We start from the raw sequence: 19,605 nt of genomic DNA, 5'->3' as shown, positions 1-19,605 counted from the left end.
CCAGGGAATCTGATGTTGGTGGCTGTGTAAATAATACTTGTAGTTTCTACATGCTGAGATTATGGTGATCAAATGCGAGGATTGCTGAAGGGACCAGGAAAGAAATTTTTCTTGTGTATACAGCCCTGCACGGTTAGCTGGGAATGTTGTATGGTAGTTTCACCTGCCTATGAAAGGTTAGGCACTGACCACCTCTGGAGGCAGGAGACCAGACTTGAAGGCCTAATGGTTTGACCCAAAACTTCAGGCCTTCTTATCTTGAGAAGCACATTCCTTGTTAACCAGATCCGCATTGATTATGTGCTCTGGAATGTTTTCCCACAACCTTTTTTAACAAAATAACTCCAACTGCCCCCGTTCTAGCAAGAAGAAACTCTGGACAGTGTTTGCCATAAGCAGCAAGTTCAGTTGTTGTGGGCTGCAGAGGTCTAGGCTGCCTTAGAAAGTGGGTTAGAGAAGATATGTGCGTAGAGAATAGTTAAAATGCTGGCCGTGGGTACTTTCCAGCAGCCCAGCCAAATTCACCCCTAGCAGAGCTCAGTTGACTTCCTTGGTGCGACACCATGGAGGAATTTGGCCCTCTGTGTTTAAATGTGTCTCTGCCATGTGACTGCTGCTGCCTGGCGGAGGTGGGGGTGCTGGATGTGTTCCTTGTTCCCCTGTGAACCTGTTGGTGGGGGGAGGAGGGACGGCCTATGTTAAGTCCTTGTAGCAGGAGACTCAGTTCACTGCTTTCCCAGCTCCCAGTTCGAATGGCTCTGCCTTGGAACGGGCTCAGGCTGTTTAGTGGGTTGCTATGGTTCCTGGGAGTTCTTGTAGGGTGACAACAGCGATGCCTCCCCTTCTTCATTCTTCCCACATTCTCCCATCTCCCCACCCCACCCCCAAAATGCAAAACACCATCTCAGCAGTAGAGCTTTTCCCTCCCTTAGGTTTGTGCCAGCTGAGCTGCAGGTTTCCCTTTCTCCGGTTGCACAGGGGTGGTGATGCGTATCTGTGTGCACTGCAGAGGGGTGGGGGTGGGGGTGGGGTGTGTGCTGAGAATTGGCCAATCATCCATCCGTTCATGTTCCTGACTCAGATTCTCTCCCTCTCACTCTTTTTCTCTCTGATTTTTCTCCTCTTCCCTTCATCCCTTTCCCCACTAGTCTTGTTCTTTCATCTTGGGAACTATATTTCCCCATTACCGCCTCATCTTGGGGGCTGCACAGTGACTCTCTTGGTCCCAGCTGGTTGATGTGTGTCCACTGCACAACTCCAGCTTTGTGCTAGTTCATAGAATCATAGAAGATTAGGGATAGAAGAGACCTCAGGAGGTCATCTAGTCCAATCCCCTGCTCAAAAGCAGCACTAACTCCAACTAAATCATCCCGTCCAGGGCTTTGTCAAGCCAGGCCTTAAAAACCTCTAAGGATGGAGATTCTGCCACCTCCCTAGGTAACCCATTCCAATTCGCGGCACTTGCAGCAGCATTGGGAGCGGAGCATTATGGGCAGCTATCCCACAGAGCACCTCTTCCCATTCTGGTGCTGTGGCTTGTGGGAAGGAGGCGTGGGATGCGGGGAATTCTGGATCCTGTCCCAACGCCCCGTGATGCATGGCTTCGCATCCCAGCAGTCGCTGTGTTTCTGTCCACATTTGGCACCATCTTTCAACGGTTTCTGTGCGGCGCACTCTGTCTTCCCTTTCGGTCTGCAGGAACGGAGCCCGAACTGCTGAGGAGGATGCTGACGAGTCTCACCAGCACGTCACGTTTATCATTCGAGCTACTCCTTAAGATCCAAAGTGACAGTAAGGAGTCCGAGGATATTGAGTCGTGTAACGCATAGAACACGAAATTGCTTGTCTCATTCACGGACATGCTCTCCACCATGGAACACCGCTTTTGGGCTCGGGAAACAAACAGAGTGGTGGGATCACATCGTTCTGCAAGTCTGGGATGACGAGCAGTGGCTGCAGAACTTTCAGATGAGAAAAGTCACTTTCATGGGACTGTGAGCTGAACTCGCTCCCCCCCCTACGGCGCAAGACACGAGATTGAGAACTTCCCTGCCGGTGGAGAAGCAGGTGGCTATTGCAGTCTGGAAGCTGGCAACTCCAGACAGCTACTGATCAGTCGCTAACCAGTTTGGAGTGGGAAAGTCAACCTTTGGAATTGTGTTGATGCAAGTTTGCAGGGCCATCCTGCTCAGAAGAACCGTGACTCTGCTTAACGTGCATGACATTGTGGATGGCTTTGAACAAATGGGTTTCCCTGACTGCGGAGGGGCTATAAATGGGACACACATTCCTATTCTGGCACCAGACCACCTAGCCTCCGAGTATGTTAACCGAAAGGGGTCTTTCTCCATGGTTCTCCAGGCGCTTGTGGATTACCGTGGGCGTTTCATTGACATTAACGTAGGCTGGCTCGTACAGGTGCATGACGCATGCATCTTTTGGAACACTGGCCTGTTCAGGAAGCTGCAAGCCGGGACTTTTTTCCCAGACCAGAGGATCACCGTAGGGGAAGTCGAAATGCCCATTGTGATCCTTGGAGACCCTGCTTACCCTTTAATGCCATGGCTCATGAAACCCTACACAGGGAGCCTGGACAGCAGCCTGGAACGGTTCAACTACAGGCTGAGCCGGTGCCTACTGACTGTGGAGTTTGCTTTTGCCCGTTTGAAGGGCCGCTGGCACTCTCTTTATGGGAAGCTGGACTTGGCCGAAGCCAGCATCCCCACGGTTATATCCGCGTGCCATACCCTCCATAATATTTGTGAAGGGAAGGGTGAAAGCTTCACTCAAGCATGGGCCTTGGAGGTTCAACACCTGGAGGCTGAATTTGCACAGCCAGAGAGCAGGGCTATTAGAGGGGCCCAGCATGGGGCTGCATGGATTAGGGATGCCTTGAGGGAGCAATTTGAGGCTTAAAGCCACCAGTAATGTGTGTTGCTCTGCACGGGAGTGAAGTGCAGCGGCTGTGTTTGGTACACTGAATTGTAGTGCTTGTTGCTTTCCTGGGCTAAGGCATATTTTGCTTTATGCACTAATAAAGTATGTTTTCAAAGTGGAAAAACTCCATTTATTGAAAAGAAAATTAATGTATTGAAATAAAAACAAAGTAACACAGCAATACCACAATGGCAAGGGGGTGGGGTGGGAACCGGTTCACTCACAGACTTGAGTATGTCCTGATTTCATACTCTGGACTCCTGTCTGGAGTGCTGTGCACTGAGTGCTGCACTTCAGGATGGCTATAAGGCATGTTGAGGGGGGTTGAGTGCAGTGGGTAAGGGTTGTAGTTTTTGTGGGTGGATGGTGAAGCTAGGGGTATAGGAGGCAGCTGGGGGCAGTAAGAACCCGGATGTTGGGGAAAGTGGGTTAGAGGGGACATGGGGGCACAAGGGAAAGAGTTTTGGGACAAAGGCTGCGGGGGGGCGAGCGCGGTAGTGCTCCGCCTGCATGGTGACGAGCACCTGGATAGAGTCCGCTTGGCGCTCCATTATGCTAATCAGCTGATCCATGCTTTGCTGCCGGAGCACCGCGTTTTGCTGCCGGCGATCCTCATTCTTCTGGCGGATCCTCCTTTCACTCTGCCTCCACTTCTGTGCCTTTCGATTCTGTTCCACAGACTGCCGCATCACTTCCTGCAGCATGTCGTCTTTGCTTTTACGGGGCCTCTTTCTGAGCGCTCTCAGTCTGTTGGCCGGTGATAACGCCAGCGGCTGAGATCTCAAGGTTGCACCTATACAGGCAAAATGCAACACTTAACAGAGGAAGCACTGTACACACCAGACAGAGCAATGATTCCCCCGCACTTAAGGAGGGCAATCACAATCCATACAAAACCATACTTTGCCTGTCCCAAAGCGAGCGCACGTAACCCACATGAGACCCAGAAATGGTGAGTAAGCACAGGCTCCAGGGGGACTGATTGTTTCATGGATGTACTCTCCTCTGGGTTTCTGTGCCTTGGGGAGAGCCAACAGCTGCAGGGGAAACCTACACTGTCACAACGTTCTCCACAGGAGTTCGTCCTGGAAGATATCTCGCTGCTGAGGATGACTGGGGAAGCAAGGGAGGGTCTTCTACTACAATGCAGCTTCTGGCCTGGCCCATATGCAGCTTGCCTGTGTGCAGCAATGGTTCCCCCACCCCTCACAGCACAGTGGCGTGGACACGTTAGCCTGACTGGGACAAGAACCACGTTGGCTCTCCCAGTAAACCTGCGCAGGCGCTTTTCCCATGTTCTGTCTGAGACTTTTGAAGAGATCACCGATGCCGATTACCATGATGTGATAGAGCACATCAGTGCGCTGTTCTGCATCTAGGTGTGCATGCATCCCAAACCCTCCTCGCCCAAAGAGCCCGCACCAAAGAACTTCCTTCCGAAAAAAAAAAAAAAAAGCCACTTACTGGGAACCTCCTCTGGTGTTTGTCCTTCCCCAAGCACTGGACGCCGTGACTGGCTGCCTTCCTCCTGGCTTGAGAAAAGCTCCTGGCTGCATGCATCTTGGGATTCCAGGGTGTCTCCCCCCACCTCAGCACCCTCGCTCGCGTTTTCATCCTCCTCCTCCCCGCTTGCTGTGCTGGGCTCAGAAGCGTCCATGGTGGTTGTTGGAGTGGAGGTGAGGTCGCCCCCAAGTATCGCATCCAGCTCTTTGGAGAAACAGCAGGTCGCGGGGGCAGCACCGGAGTGGCTGTTTGCCTCGCGGGCTTTGTGGTAGGCTCCTTCACTTTAACCCTGCACTGCACAGCGTCCAGGTCATGGCCCCTTTCCGTCATGGTCCTTGATATGTGCCTGAAGGTATTGTAATTCCTACGGCTGGAGCGCAGCTGGGACTGTGCAGCTTCCTCCCCCAAACACTGATGAGGTCCAGCACCTCACCATTGCTCCATACTGGGGATCGCCTGGCGTGTGGAGGCATGGTCACCTGGAAAAATTCGCTGAGAGCACTCCACGCCTGGCATAGCAAACAGGAAGGGGATTTTCAAAATTCCCAGGGAATTTAAAGGGTGGGTCTGATGGTTGGTCACCTGAGGACAGGGCATCAGAATTCAAAAGTGATGACCAGAGTGGCTAGAACAGGCATTGTGGGACACTTCCGGAGGCCAATCAGAGCACATTAGGTGTCCACGCCAGCACAAACGTTATTCCTCTCGGGGAGGTGGAGTACCAGGAGCGCTCCAGCCACAGAGTCAGAGCAGTGTAGGTGCCTTGTCAGTGTGGATGGGTAGTAAGGTAGAGCGCTCTTGGCGACTTTATTGTGCTCACGCACAAGTGTAGCCAAGGCCTAACTTTCTGGCAAGCATACTGTAGGAGATCATATCAAAAGCTTTGCTAAAGTCAAGGTGTATCATGTCCACTGCTTTCCCCATATCCACAGAGCCAGTTATCTCATCATAGAAGGCAATCGGGTTGGTCAGGCATGACTTGCCCTTGGTGAATTCATGTTGACTGTTCCTGATCACCTTCCTTTCCTCCAAGTGCTTCAAAATGGATTCCTTGAGGAACTGCTCCATGATTTTTCTGGGGACTGAGGTGAGGCTGTAGTTCCCCAGATTCTCCTTCTTCCCTTTTTTTTAAAGATGGGCACTATATTTGCCTTTTTCCAATCGTCTGGGACCTCACCCGATCGCCACGAGTTTTCAAAGATAATGGCCAATGACTCTGCAATCACATCAGCCTCAGCATCCTTGGATGCATTGCATCTGGCCCCATGGACTTGTGCGTGTCCAGCTTTTCTAAATACATACACTTGCGCACTCTCTCTCACTGAAAATTGCCAGGTACTGTGCTTAGCTGGTACATGGATAATTGGGAACTGTTGCTAATTGTCATGAAAAGGAATGAGTGCACTTTAACCAGAATGTTTGCTACTGTCCCAGCTAATGTAGACTCGCTTGGCTGGTTCCCTCAGGTTTAGGTGGGAGATGTTGGGCTCTAGTCTGTCAAGACAGAAGTTGCAAAATAAAGACTAAAAGAGGAAATAAAGGCTAACTAAAACTGAAATGTCACGAATATAACTTCTATTCAATGAAGTACGTTTCTCTTGTTACTTTTAAATGTGTCTGTGAAAGGGAACAAATACTTAAGAGGGAGGATATTGTGATGCAGTGGAGTGTCCTGGAAAACAGGGTTCTGTTCTCTGTACAACGTTCTCTTTCCGGAGTCCCTTCATGGCAGGGATAGCATTCTCTTGCCCTCACTGTCCAAGGCTGGAGTTGTTAGGGGTTTCTCTGGCCATAAGAATTACAAGAAGCACATGGTGAAATCTTCCTTGTAGTTTTTCATACTAACTTAGCCCAGCTCATTTTGCTCTTTCAGTGGCGATCCTTTGGCTGCATCTGCAGAGGCTTGGTCCTGTCTGAGGGGAACTGTGGGTTGAGATGGGAATGCACTGCTGTTCTCTGGGGCTTTAAAAATTCAGTCAGTGTGAAATGTTTGGGGCTTGGGGAGTGTGCAACCAGCTGTCACGTATACAGCATCCTGTAACCTCTCTCTGTCAGAGCCAGGAGGGGCGGAGGGGAGATGCCATCATCCTAGGGGACTGCTTAGCAGCAGCAGGAGCTAACCATCCTGCTCCTGTTAGTTACCGCTCTAACGAAGCCGGTCATTAGCTGCTGGAACAGATGACTTCCAGAGGATTATTTGTATTACACACTTTAATGCGTTTTAATAGCAAAATTTTAATTAAAAGGAAAGTCTTTTTGGAAGCAGCCTGAGCAGCTGCAGCCAAATTCTGCGTGTTTAATATAATTAGGGAAACAGCTGGAATGGGAGCTAAGCTGCCTCAGCAGCCCCAGGTTCACCATGAGCTCCTGGCTGGACAGGTGTGTTGTATGTTGGGAGCTGTGCTGGGAGAGTCGATACACGATCCGTTATTGAGGTGGTGGGACAGTTTCTCTCTCAGGCTGTTAGGATGGTGAGCAGGTGGGGAGATGGGGCGTGGGTGGTAGCCATCTGTGTCAGTTCACTTGTTAGTTGCGATGTTGCAGATAGTGCTCAATTTGCCGTCTGTTAAGCCATGTGTATTTGTATTTGTAGCTTCAGCATCCTCTGGCTAATGTGAGAGCATTAGTTTGGGCAAGGGAGTGGGGCAGGTTTTCACAACTCATTTTATTTCACCTCTTCTCCTGGTTTGCTGGCTGCTTGCCTGCAGTGTCTTTCTTTTGCCACCGAGCTCAGTAAAGTTACCACTCCAGTACATCTCCGCTGCTAGTCATGGGGGAGGGAGAAATCCAAGACATCGCTTACTCCTTGAGGGAGGCAAACGCTGCCTAACGCTTGGCTGGAACCTGCCCAGAGGTGAGGCTGCTGCCGATTCGAATGAGCAGCTGATATTTATACAGCACTTTTCATTCCAAAAGATCTCGGAGTACTTCTGAGATCGTACCACTACGGCTGCTTGAACGAGTTGCTGTGCAGCAATTACCGTGACATGGGCTGGGAATCTCCATTACAGTGTATTGGCTCTGCTGTGGGTACTGCGGCAAAGGCACCTCTGGTTCAGCAGCTTGAGTGGTATGTAATCACTGCCCAAAGTCTTGGTTAATGCAGCTAGGGATGACTGGTGGTGCCTCATAACCTCGTAAGCATTGAATGCACTTAAAAGCCAGGAAATAGAGAGCCAAGGTGTAGCCCTACCTTGCCCTACAACCGTCACTCTGCCACCTGGAGCTTGTAACAGCCCCTGGGGGATAGCCTGTGTAGTCGTATAATAAACAGACATGAGGAATTGCTACGGATGTGTTTCGGTCCAGGTAGCGTGTGGTGTCCTACGGAATTGTTCTCTCTCATCTGCATGCGCTCCGGTCACTCTTCTCTGTGTTAGGGTTGGCTGTGGCACGGATTGGTTGCAGCAGGCTGGCAGAGCTCATGCTGCGCTCTGAGAAGTGCATCAGGACCGTTCATCGCAGTGCTGAGTCATGTGGGTTGTGCTAACAGGAGCCCAACGACGTATTGCTGTGGGGCTTTGTAGCTGTTGGGTCGTGTGCATGACAGTGAACTCTAAGGCAGGGGCAAGTGCAGGGTCCAAAGAGAATCTTTAGGGACAGGGTCACATCTGGCAGTGGCTTGTGCAGGCTGAGTGAAGTGATTGAGTGTAGGCCAGGCATAGCCAGCTGGTGCCTGCTCAGCTCACCCTAAACGCAGCTGGTGCCTTAGTGAGGACACAGTCTGGCAGATACACCTACCGTACCTGTGTGCTGCATCCCAGCACTGAGCCGGTTTGTGTTTAAAAGGACCGCGTAGCTAGAATTCACAAAAAAAAGGACGACTTGTGGCACCTTAGAGACTAACAAATTTATTTGAGCATAAGCTTTCGTGAGCTACAGCTCACTTCATCGGATGTCAGCTTCCCGTTCCACAGAAGCTACAGGCTGGGGAGGTGTGAAACGATTAGGCGTGAGAATCTTTGGTTTGTGCCGATCGGATGAATTATTGTAGAAAGGAGAAATTTGGTTTTGTTTTTTTGTGATTGATGTAAATTGTGGTCTCGAGTAAGCAGTGTCCTGACCCTGTCTTAGTCAGTGTCGACCTTACACCAGCCCTTAAAATAGGACTCCCAACAGTAGGTGTGTGTCCGTATGCTTGGCCACCCCTCTGATCGTGCAAACATTTGAGATGGCAGCTACTTGCTTTCCTTTGATCGTACTTGCTCCCAGTGTTCAGGAAAGGGGTGAGGAGCCTGTGGCATGATCACATTACCCTAATAATGCTGTGTACTCGTCGTTCACCTTCTCTCTCCAAGATCCATCTTTTCTCTGAACAACTTTTTTAAAATATTGCTTCCCTGAAGGAGCAATGGGCACCAGATGCTATCTGAGCTCAATTCTGAGCAGATGATATCAGTTTGGGGGGAACAAAGCCATAGTTTGAGCTCCAGGAATGTGTTAAAAATGGGAGAAACATCAGGTTGTCCTGGGGTTGTGTTTTTTTTGTTGTTGTTTTTTTTTTTTTTTAAGGGGAGGTTGTATTGCAGGAACTGTTTGCTGAAATGATCCCAAATTGCCATGAGACAGAGCAATTGAAGGCAGAGTAAGCATGTAGATGATTTTAGAGCACTTTGAAAAACTGGTAAGCTAGTCTCAGCCTTAACTATAGTGGTGCCTGGCAGCAGTTTAACAGCATAGCACAAGGTTACACTGTAAGACAGGACCAGAAGTGAAGAATAGTGTATACTGCAGAGGTACTTTCAGGTGGCAGGATGTAATTATCTGAGCATCTAGATGTCCATTGGAGGGCTCTCCTCCATGTAGTGACCTGTCCAGGCCCTGCCTAGGTTGCTGGATCTGACTGATCGCAGCACCAGGTGGTATGGCTGCAGACAACAGAGTAGCCAGGCATTTGTTACCTGCCCATTTGATTGTGGGTTATATGTGCATCACTAACCTATGGTATTTAGATTGTTGAAGGTACCCTTGGACTTGTGCACTCTACAAACTCAGTCCAGGGACCTGGTTACAATGCTGGTACAATTTATATTGTAGATAAGACTTCTAACTGTATTTAGGAACCAGTGAGTGAGATCCTTTACTGTGTTATGTAGCCAGGTTAATGCCTCAGTGCCTCGTTCCTGTTTTCTTTTCGACCCCACCCCAGTTGGTTCAGTGGTAGGATCATTCACTTGCTTCACCTCTGCTTGTCACTGCCACTCAGGTGTCTCTGGAGCAGTACCTCTGACTTTCTCGCTGCAGCGTGTCTAGCCTGGAGCTGGAGGTGTGATTTCCAGCTCAAGTAGACAGGCACGCGCTAACTCTGATTGAGTGAGCATATGGAAAATCGAAGTGTAGCCGTGATGGTGCAAGCAGTGGGATGGACCAGCTGCCCTGAGTACTATCCCATCTGAAAGGGATGTACTTGGGCGTGTGGCTACCCTGCCTCACTGCTGACTCTGCCACGTCTGCATTTGTTTTTAGCATGCTGGCTTGATCCAAGCTACACAGGTATGTCTGCCTGAGCTGGAAATTACAGCTCCAGTGTAGACATACCCTGAGATGCAATCATGGGGCAGTCTGTGAGCATGCAGCCTTGGCAGGGTGGTGTTTCTCTACAGCTGCAAGATGCAGGCAATCATGCTTCCCCCATCCGCCTCCCCTCCCTTGTTTTGAAAAGAACCTTTGGCTAAAACAGCCCTGTTGGGAAGAAAACCTGGTTTGAATTATCTCTTTGTGGCTACTGTATCTGCCAATAAAAGTAATTGTCCCTCTCTGTTAGCATGATGTGAGGAGCGAGAATGGACTCCTCAGGGAAGTGCTAGGCATTCACTAGTCTGCAGGACTCCGGTATTTCCTGGGTGCCCTGGTTCCTTATTAATGCGACTCGAAGCTCTGTTTATAGAGCATGCACTTGGATAGCTTGCTGCGCTCGATGTAGGAGGCCAAGAGCTGCAGGTTTGCGGTTGTCTCAAAGGGAGCGATGGAAGCTTCATTGCTTGAATAATTAAAGCACCTTTGAATGCTGTGTAGGGAACAATCTTGCATTGCAGGGGGATGGCCTGGATGCACCAATCCATCTTTTCCATCTCTCGTCTATGATATCATGTCTGGAATTTTTTCTTGGCTCTGCCTGCCCCCAGCAGCTATACGTGAATTTCCCCCTCCATCTGCTCTGAGATGCTGTCACACCCCACGTCAGGAATTAGGGAAAGGTCCTGGGGTTTCTGCGCAGCTGTCCCAAGATGGTATGTCAGGCCTCCCCAGTGTGTGGGGGAGGAGAGCACTAGGCAAGGGTGACGGGGCTGGCAGCCTCTACAGGACACCGCAGGGACCTTGTTAGGAACAAGAAAAACCTCCACTCTTGCTGCAACTTTTGTGCATCTGCCCCTTGCCCAGGGAAGTCTGAAGCTGAGAAACTGCTCTGCTTTGGTCCCTCTTGGACACGTTTGGAACTGGTCAGAGCAAGGACCCCATCTCCTGGTATGCAACATCTGCTCTCTAGCAGGCCATGGATATGGAGGAGAGTACTATATGCTGGCTGGAAGGAGGGGGAGTTGGTCAACTGGAGATTGCAAGATGCATGGAAAGTCATGGTGAACTAAGCAGAGGGGATTCAGAGACCCGTTTAACCAACTAACTAACCAACACCCCCCATGCTCTATCTGGAGGGCAGGGGAGACATTTGCCTGTTACGTGCTGAGTGGTGGCGGGAAGGGGAGATAATGTCGTTAAGCTGATAGGCTCTGGTAATTGGAGTTGCGTTGAAACTAAATCATTTAATCTCTACGTCAAAGCAGTAATCAGGCAGGGTGGAGGTTAATAGCAATATCAAAACAGGAGCCTGGCTCTGATGGCAAGACTGCAGAGTACGAGTCAGTTTGGTGGGCAATGCCCAGGACAGAGTGAGACAGGCTGTGTCTGGCTGGCTGGTTCTCTTCCTTCGGATTAGCTCACTGCATTAGCTGACTCCAGCTAAAGCAACAGCAAAGGCTCTGCTTTTAACTCCGGTTAGCAGCTCACGTTCACCCCGGGTCTTCTGCAGGTGTCCACTCGAACTGTGAACCTGAGCTAAAAGTAGAGTTTCTTTGTCTTCATTTGTGTCCGAACTGGAGTTAGCTAACCTGAGCTAAGAACACACTTTGTTTTTTGCAGTGGAGACGGACCTTGAAAGAGCGCTTCTGCTGTTGCATTGCTGGGGAGAAGCAGACTCATTACACACCGGTGGCACTCATGGGCCGGGGGGCAGTACCGGGCTGGGATTGAAGGGGTGGAGAGTTTTCAGTATATTCCCCACTCCTACTCATGGTTTCTTTCCTTTCCTGCTCTTTCCGGAGCCTTCCTCTTCTGTCTCCTGACCATTGCTTGTTACGTTACTTCCATTGTTGGTCAGCCTGCCAGCGTCCAGTCTCTTACAGACCTTCCCTGGCCCTGAGGCTCCAGCTGCCACCCTCTCCCGGAGCTTGCAGCCTCAGCAAACTGCTTAGAAAAGGGTTCTCCTCTCCTAAGTAATCTTTTAGTGACCAGACTCCAGGCTGATTTCCATCTGAGATCCCCAGGGGCCATAGCAGGGAAATGGCTCTTCTCTATGTAGCTAACAACCTGGATGGGTGGGAAGGCTCATTCTTCTTTTCTTCTGTGCAGCCTTTAATGCTGGGCACCATTCCATCTTCCTAGCTGTGCAGGCATCTCTGGTTCCCTCCTGTGATGACTTTACTCTTACTTATCACACTGCTCTTTGGCTGTCTTTGAAGGTGGCTTTTCCACAGCCCATGCTGCCTCGTGCTTCCAAAGCTCCATTCTCGGCCCTCCCTTCTTTCCTACTGTCTGCCTTTGTCACCTGCCATCTTTGCCTTCCCTTTAACCATAGACATGTACACCACACTGTCTGTGTCTTTGAGATGTCCTTGTCCATGTTCTCTGACTGTCTTGGCCAACTGATGCTCCACTTCCTTCATCCAAACATATCAAAGGCAGAAGTGCTGCCCTTCGCCAGGAAACGCATTATGAACCACAAACCTAGCTCCTTTATGTGTGTCCATGACTCACTTCCCAGATCTCTTCACTATCTACATCCTTAGCATCATCCTTGATCCTGAATTTCCTTGTCCTTCCCACTCTCCTGGGTCTGAACACCCATTCGTTGCCACTTCTGCAGCACTGCCCTTGTGTGCCACTGGCTCCACTCCAGCTCTGCTGGAATTTTCACCCCTCTACCTCTCTCCTTGCTTGGACTACTGCAGCACCCTATCGGTGACCGCTCCTGACCCCAGTGCATGGAGACTGCTGGTGCCTGCTCTCCCACACATGCAGCATCTCTGGGGCCCCACCTTTGTCTCACAGCGTCACGAACGGAGCTTTCCTTCTCGTGCCATAATCCCGGCTGTGCTTTGCTGTTTGTAAGATCCTGCCCTTGACTTGCTCCCATTGATCTCACTGCTTGTGGAGTGAGAGCCTTCTCCTCTGCTGCTCTTGCCAGCTGTCCTGTTCTCGTCAACTTGCCTTCTCATGTCCAATTACACGTGGAAATCTCCCACTGGAAATTGCTCTCCCCCACTGTAATTCTTTTGTTAACTCTTTTTGACTCAGCAAAGCACTCTTGAGGCTAGTTGGTCGGACAGATTCTTTTAAAAGCAGGCTTGTATTGTGGTTACTGCATATTTCAGCTTTAGCAGACAGTCTGAACAGATTTTTCAGGGAGAGCAACTGGCTGAACTGGATTCCTGAAACATAAGGTTTGAAAACCGAGATCCCTCATCTTGAGGACCATGGTGTGTCCCCTGAACTCTTTGCTTTATGCGCTCCTCAATAGCACCAGTGTATTGGTTCCAGTGCTAGAGGGGCAGGAAGTGAAGGATGCTCGTAAATTATTTGGGATAAGGGATGGTGGGAGGGAGGGTTCTAGATTCCAGAGTGAGGGTGAAGGGGATGAAGGGAGCAATAGGTTGCCGGATGGGACTGGGGAAATGTGGTCATGGATTTCCAAGGGGGGTGGATCAGATCTGGAAAATGTTAAGTGTCCCTTGTTTCTTGCTTGTGTTTTTACAGTGCGGCTCCATGACAGTATTTCAGAAGAAGCTTTCCACTACCTCGTCTTTGATCTGTAAGTGCCTCCCTTTAGCTCTGGTGCTTCGTGGCTGAGACAAAGCTGTGGGCTGCTGATTTAAGAGCAGAATGAAAGATCCTTGAACCTCTATTTCCCGCCGCCTCCTTTCCCCACCAGGACCTGTATCCCAGTTCCCGACAACAAGGCTATAATCCACTGACAAAGAACCTCCTCCTAAAATAAGGTTTTGGTCTCCTCTCCAGGGATAATAGTCACTGTGCAACAAAATCACAGGTGGTTTCATGCTGGGTCAAGGAGCTGAAGATCAGTGTGTCCTAGAGCCAAAGACTCATTGGACCTGACACCTTTGGAAATGTTGGCTGGTGTACAGTGCTAGCTTGCATGATTCTGTGTGTAGTGTTGAGCCTTCCCAGCTTCTTCTGCAGCGTGAACACTGCATGTAAGGGAGGTGGACAGGGGTACAAGATGTGGGTGTGGAAAGGTGAGAGGGGAATAGATGATGCGGGTGCCTTGTATGAGAGAGGTCAGAAAGTAAGACAGAGAGGTCCAGGGGAATGGGGAGGGGGCATCCGGGGTGTGTGGGGGAATGGATGTAGGAACTGCCTGGCAGCAAATTTAGGGGTGAGAGGTATGTAGTATGTCAGTTTCTGACCTGTGTCTGCTATCTAATTTTAGGGAATGATGCGATAGTTCCAAGGGCAACAGGTGTCCTTTCCATGCCACAGATACGAGAGGCGGAGGGGAGGGAGGGCACCCGGTGTGTTTATGGCATCTGTACTGGCTACAGTTACGTGGTTCAAGATGCTGGTGCCCACCATGCTTGTTTGCCAGGGAAGTGGAACCCAGAGCACTGTCTGTGGATGTGAGTGCAAAGATGCCCCACTGTTTGGGTAATGATCCCTTGATGCTCTCGATGCCCTCCCTGACCTGAGTGAGTACCTGGTGCTCTGAGGTTTCTGGCCCTGGCTTGCCCTCCCTCGGGATAATCCCGGGCAAAGATTCAGGCAGGCTGGCAGAGGACAGCCTGGTACCCCAGGAGCGAGTGTGTACCCCTTGTGCCTCCTCGCTGTGCATGAGTCTCCTAACCTCCCTCGGTCTGTCTCCTCCAGGGTCACTGGTGGAGAGCTCTTTGAAGATATTGTCGCCAGAGAGTACTACAGTGAAGCTGATGCTAGGTAAGAATCTGTGCTCAGACTCTCCCTGTTATGTGCCAATCATGTCAGACAGTATGGCGTGTCTGCACATGGCTGTGTTGTAAAATAAATGCTCCCCATGTGGGAAACCCCTCCTCCGCATCCCATACTAATGCAGCCTTTCAACTGTAGCTGTGACAGACTCAGTGTAGCTGACTCAGTGTGGCGTTAGGCCCTCCTCCCTTGGAGACATTGCTTGTCTCTGGAGGGCCTGCTGCTGGCGTCTGTCTGACCTGGCTGCTGGAGTGGGAGCAGCAGTGTGTGTTTGGAGGGGTAAAGCACAAGAGGAAGAATTGTTTTCAGTCACATTAGAGGACTGGAAACCTGGACTACTGGCTTTTTATCCCAGCTCTACCAGGAACTCATGCTCGCCTTAGGCAGTTCTGTGCAACTGACCTGTGCCTCAATTTCCCCATGTGTAAAATGGGTGTGCTTCTTGTCCCAGTGTGTGTAAAGCATTCACAGCCTCTGCTGACAGGAGCTTAGAAGCACAAGGCACAGTATGGGAAGGGAAGCTTTTGGTTCTCAACTTTAAACGGACTTAAGTCCTGTCCCTCCTCTGTGTGTCCCCCCACCTTCACCCCTGAAGAGTTGGGCTTCCCTAAACGAGTCTGAACTGGGCTCACTCCTGACATCTCTGGCCACCCCTTAATTGTTGGTTGACAGTATCCCATTTCTCATCAGTCCAGATGTGGGCTCTGGATACCTAGTCTGCCTCCAGAAATGGGGGCATTTGAAACGGGATCTTTTCAGCTCTGGTTTGGGGGAGGCAGGAACGGGGGAGCAGAGGCCTACGGTGAAGTTTCATGGAACCCTGCCCTGCCCCTACAAGCTATCCCTGCCTGCCCTTGGCTGGAGGGAGAGCTGAGTAGAGCCTGGCAGGAGACCGGAATAGCAGGTGTGCAGCAGCGAAGGAGTGAGCTCCATTGGGGTGCCTAGATTGGGGTGACGGGGTGTGGCAGTTCTGGTGTGATGTGCACTCCTGGAGCTGCTCTGTGGCATATGTAAAAGAACAGAGCGTGGCCCTTGCAGGCATTTCCAGGGCAATGTTTGGGTGCTCATTTGCCCCTGCTGTGGCTCAGTTAGAGCCTCCACCTGCTCCCTGGCTCTGGAAGTGCAGCATTACACATCACTCTCCCCTGCAGGATGTGCTGCAACAGGCAGCTGTGTGCTGAAGGTGAAGGAAGTCCAGGGGGGCAGGCGCTCTCTGAGGGAGCGGGTGATGTTAGGATCCAGGAGCCCTTGGGATGTGTTTAACAGCTCTGGGGCTGTTGCATGCGTGTTTGTCCCAGACCAAGTGATGTTCCCTGGCTCATCCATTTAGTCCAGTGGGGGCGGGAGGTGATTGGGTTGCCCCTGCCTGCCCTGGAGGGGGATGGGAATGAGGAGCAGTAGTGAGGGACACTAGTGGCAGAGGAGGGGGACCCTGGTTAGGTTAAGGGAAGAGGAGAGAATGTGGCGCTGCTTCTTGTCTGTGCCTATGCAATGCCCTCTTGTCCTCTCCAATTCAAGCTGGGCTGATTGAACCGTGCCCACAGAGCCCAGCGTTTGCTGAACAAGTACAAAGCCCTCCCTTTCTAGCCGCACGCCAAGCTGAGCTGAATTCCAGAGCAGGCTGGGAGAGCGAGGTTCGTGCCAATCCGCCTCGCTTGGCTCGCCTGGGACACCTCGCACTTTTGCCATTTTTGGCCAGAAAGTCTCTCACCAGGCTTGGCTCTGTTCTAATTATACATTTTTTTTGTTTTGGGAGCAGGGAGATATTCACAGAATCTGACCCAGTGGTTTGTGCTGCCAATTCCAGTGGGAGGGGCTGGTGGGGTAACGATATACAGTGCAGCAACTACCTCCCCCCCACCCCCAGTTCACCCATTTCCAATCTGTAAGATCCATAAAGAAACCCCGGGCCTCTGAGACTTGGAAAAACATCTGCTTATTCCCAATGGGGCGGCCTGCTCTGGCTTCTCCGGAGTGAATTGCCAAGGGAGGCCGACCACCCCGACTTCCCACAGACAGGCTCTGACTGCCTGGCCGCAGGAACTGTTTAAATCTGTGCTCCTTTCCACATCAAAGAGGCTTCCTCTCTCAGTATGACACCTATGTAAATGCTGCTGCATCTGCTCCAGCCGGAGAGCTTGGGAACCGCTATCTGGCTGACTAGCCTCCTCCAGCAATCTCAGCTGTGTGCGTGTGTCTGGTGCACACACTCTGTGGGTGTAACATTGACTCTGACAAGCCAAGTGTAAATAACGTCTTGCTCCTCTCCCTGTGGTGTCAGTGCCGAGAATGGCACTGGTTTTCTGCGGGCTGGGGGAGTGCGGCACGGTGCACTCAGCAGGGAGCGAGTGTTTTTCAGCTTCTAACTCCCTAAGTGGGATCTGTACTTAAAAGGCGCCCGGCTAGCGGGTGCGTGATTGGGGGGGGGCGTGCACATTGTGTATGTAAAGTGCTTGAAATGCTACTCTGAAAGCCGTGTCAATTGGCAGGCACCCAGATTCTTCGTCCGGAGCTCGATGGAGTAGGCTGCTGTTTCATGAAAGCTTAGGCCAGGCCTAGCTGAGTGTTTCTGTGGCTTGGCCTTGTTAGCCCAACCCTGAGCTACTGCTTACACACGTGCGGGTGTATGTCCTCAGCTGATGAAACAAACACAGTGCCTAACCCGGGGAAGGAGGTGGACGGGGATGGGGGGTCAGTGGGACGGTAGGAGGGGGCAGTGAGATCTTGCTGTCTAAACCCACTGTTGAGCTGTTTTTGAAACCCTGTTGCTAAGCAACAAAATTCCAGTTGTGGTAGTTTGGTGGCGGCGGCAGCAGCTGGTGGGCGTGATGGGGTTGGAGGAGCCCTTTGGGGGCAGGTAACTGCTGGGCCTGGCCCAGAGTCCCTGAACTCTCCCTGCCATGACTGGGAAGGGTGGGGAAGTGGAGGTTAGAAGCTGAGACCGTGTGTAACCCTGTGTCTCTCTCCTTTTCTCCCTCTGCTCACCTTGAAGCCACTGTATTCACCAGATACTGGAGAGCGTGAATCACATTCACCAGCATGATATCGTGCACAGGGATTTGAAGGTACTCCACTACTCAGGAGGGGGACAGCAGTCGGTGTCATGGGCAGGAACCTCGGTGGCTGATGTCTGCATCTTGTGTTGCTGGCTAGTCGGAATTCTTGCTTGTGCTGGGCATGAAGGTTCCTGAAGCCACCCGTGTTCTCCTTGGGGTTTCCCCAGAGGGCGGGTGAGCTCCCATAGAGCCGTTGCTCAGAGGCAGCCTCTCTGCGAGGCAGCCCCAGGTGGGGGGAGGAGCCAGGATCAGTCTTCGGGGAGGGCGCAAAGAGGCTCTCTAGTCTGCCACTAGAGAGCCTGATGAGGGCCTGGGGCCTGGTGTTTAGTCTGCCAGGATGAGTCTGTTTGTATAGCGCATGGATTTATTGATTCCACATTTGGATTGCCAAAGACCTGCTATTGGGCTAGGCCGGGGTCATGCAACATGAGTCTCTTGTGCTGGTCTCTCTTGTTGCTGGTCAGTAGAGCCTTATAAGTAAGGCTGCGTGTCTGTCATGGAAGTCACGGATTCCATGACTTTCTGTGACCTCCACGACTTCTGCAGCGGTCGGTGTTGGCTCAGGGGCTTCCCGAGCCTGGCAACCCCTGGGCCAGGTAGCAGCAGTTTGGGTGTGTGGGAGGGGGCTCAGGGCTGAGGGTGTTGGGGTGTGTGGCGATGCTCCCTGGCTTCCCCCCAGCATGTCCCTGCAGCTCCTAGTTGGAGGGGCCGGGGGGCTCCGTCTGCTGCTCGCATCCACAGGCACTGGCCCAGGAGTTCCCACTGGCTGTGGTTCCCAGCCAGTGGGAGCTGCAGAGCCAGCGCTTGTGGCAGGAGCAGCTTACAGAGCCCCCCAGCTGCCCCTCCCCCTACAGGGGGAGCTACAGGCACATGCCAGTTGGAGCAGGGTAGGGAGCCTGCCAGCCCTGTTAATCCTCCCCTGCTCCCCCCACCAGCACCAGTGGGAGTCCCTGGCCACGTGCCCCCCCCCCCCCCCCGCTTTCCCCGCAGCACCAGCAGGAGTCCTGGGCCAGCACCACGGTGCCTCCGGCCCGCCCTCCTCGAGCACCCGCGGTGCCCCAGCCCAAGTTTTAGTTAGGGGTATCTAGTAAAGTCATGGACAGTTCACAGGCCGTGAATTTTTGTTTACTGCACGTGACCTGTCCGTGACTAAAACATAGCCTTACCTATAAGTTTAATCAAATAGCTGATCCAGTAAGCACGGGCTGAATCAGGCTTCTACCATGCTACAGCACACTTATGCCCCCAGAGCCCCCTCACAGGGGAGATTTCAGCTCCTTTCCCATGGAGTGCCTGCTGCTGTACTGGGAGTTGATCTGACTCCAAAAAGTGAAAGCTTTGCACCAGGAGGCCTATCTGTCCAGCAGCATACTCTGTTTTACATGGGAATGTGACAGCCAGAAGCTGCTCTGCTAGATTACTACAAGGTGGCGCCCCCTTCTGGCGCTGCTTTGCTGTAGGGTGAGAAGGTTACATGACCTGGGGAGTCTGAAGATAGCAGCCTCAGCAGAAGCATGATATTAAAAAAAACCTTCCAGAGGGCATAATAAACGCGTCTGGAAGCTATACGGTGTCAATGAAGCCAGCATCCTCAAGGATGGAAAAAGTGACCACTGGGCATGCTAATGCCCAAGACCAGGGAGTCTACGGAAGTCCGGGTAGTTCTTTGTGTCACAGGATAGCAGAGTCGTTTTCCGCTGTAGGCCTGTACTGCAATCCCTATGTTGCAGTATGAACACAGTGCTTTCCTGCTCGCTTCTCCAAAGGCCACCAACGGGATGGGCGTGAAAGCCAGGCAGTTCTGGTAGAATTGGCCAGCAGCTGGGCTCCCACGATGGCTAGTTTGTTCCTCCTCACGCCCAGTCCAGTCCCC

General features: G+C 51.7%; 1 protein-coding gene across 32 annotated transcripts in view; it reads left to right on the top strand.

Moving 5' to 3' along the window:
* CAMK2G (calcium/calmodulin dependent protein kinase II gamma) overlaps positions 1 to 19,605 on the top strand; it is a 176,241-nt gene that overhangs the window by 80,840 nt on the left and 75,796 nt on the right. For all 32 annotated transcript variants that reach the window (XM_074958479.1, XM_074958476.1, XM_074958486.1 and 29 more), the window contains exons 4-6: positions 13,471 to 13,525; positions 14,599 to 14,664; positions 17,669 to 17,741. In XM_074958479.1, the coding sequence (XP_074814580.1) occupies positions 13,471 to 13,525; positions 14,599 to 14,664; positions 17,669 to 17,741 (194 nt within the window). The remainder of the gene's footprint in view (positions 1 to 13,470; positions 13,526 to 14,598; positions 14,665 to 17,668; positions 17,742 to 19,605) is intronic.

This window comes from Natator depressus, chromosome 7 (assembly GCF_965152275.1).
Source record: "Natator depressus isolate rNatDep1 chromosome 7, rNatDep2.hap1, whole genome shotgun sequence".
NCBI lineage: Eukaryota > Metazoa > Chordata > Testudines > Cheloniidae > Natator > Natator depressus.
Note: the sequence above shows the minus strand (reverse complement) of the source record. Positions and strands in the feature narration are given on the sequence as shown.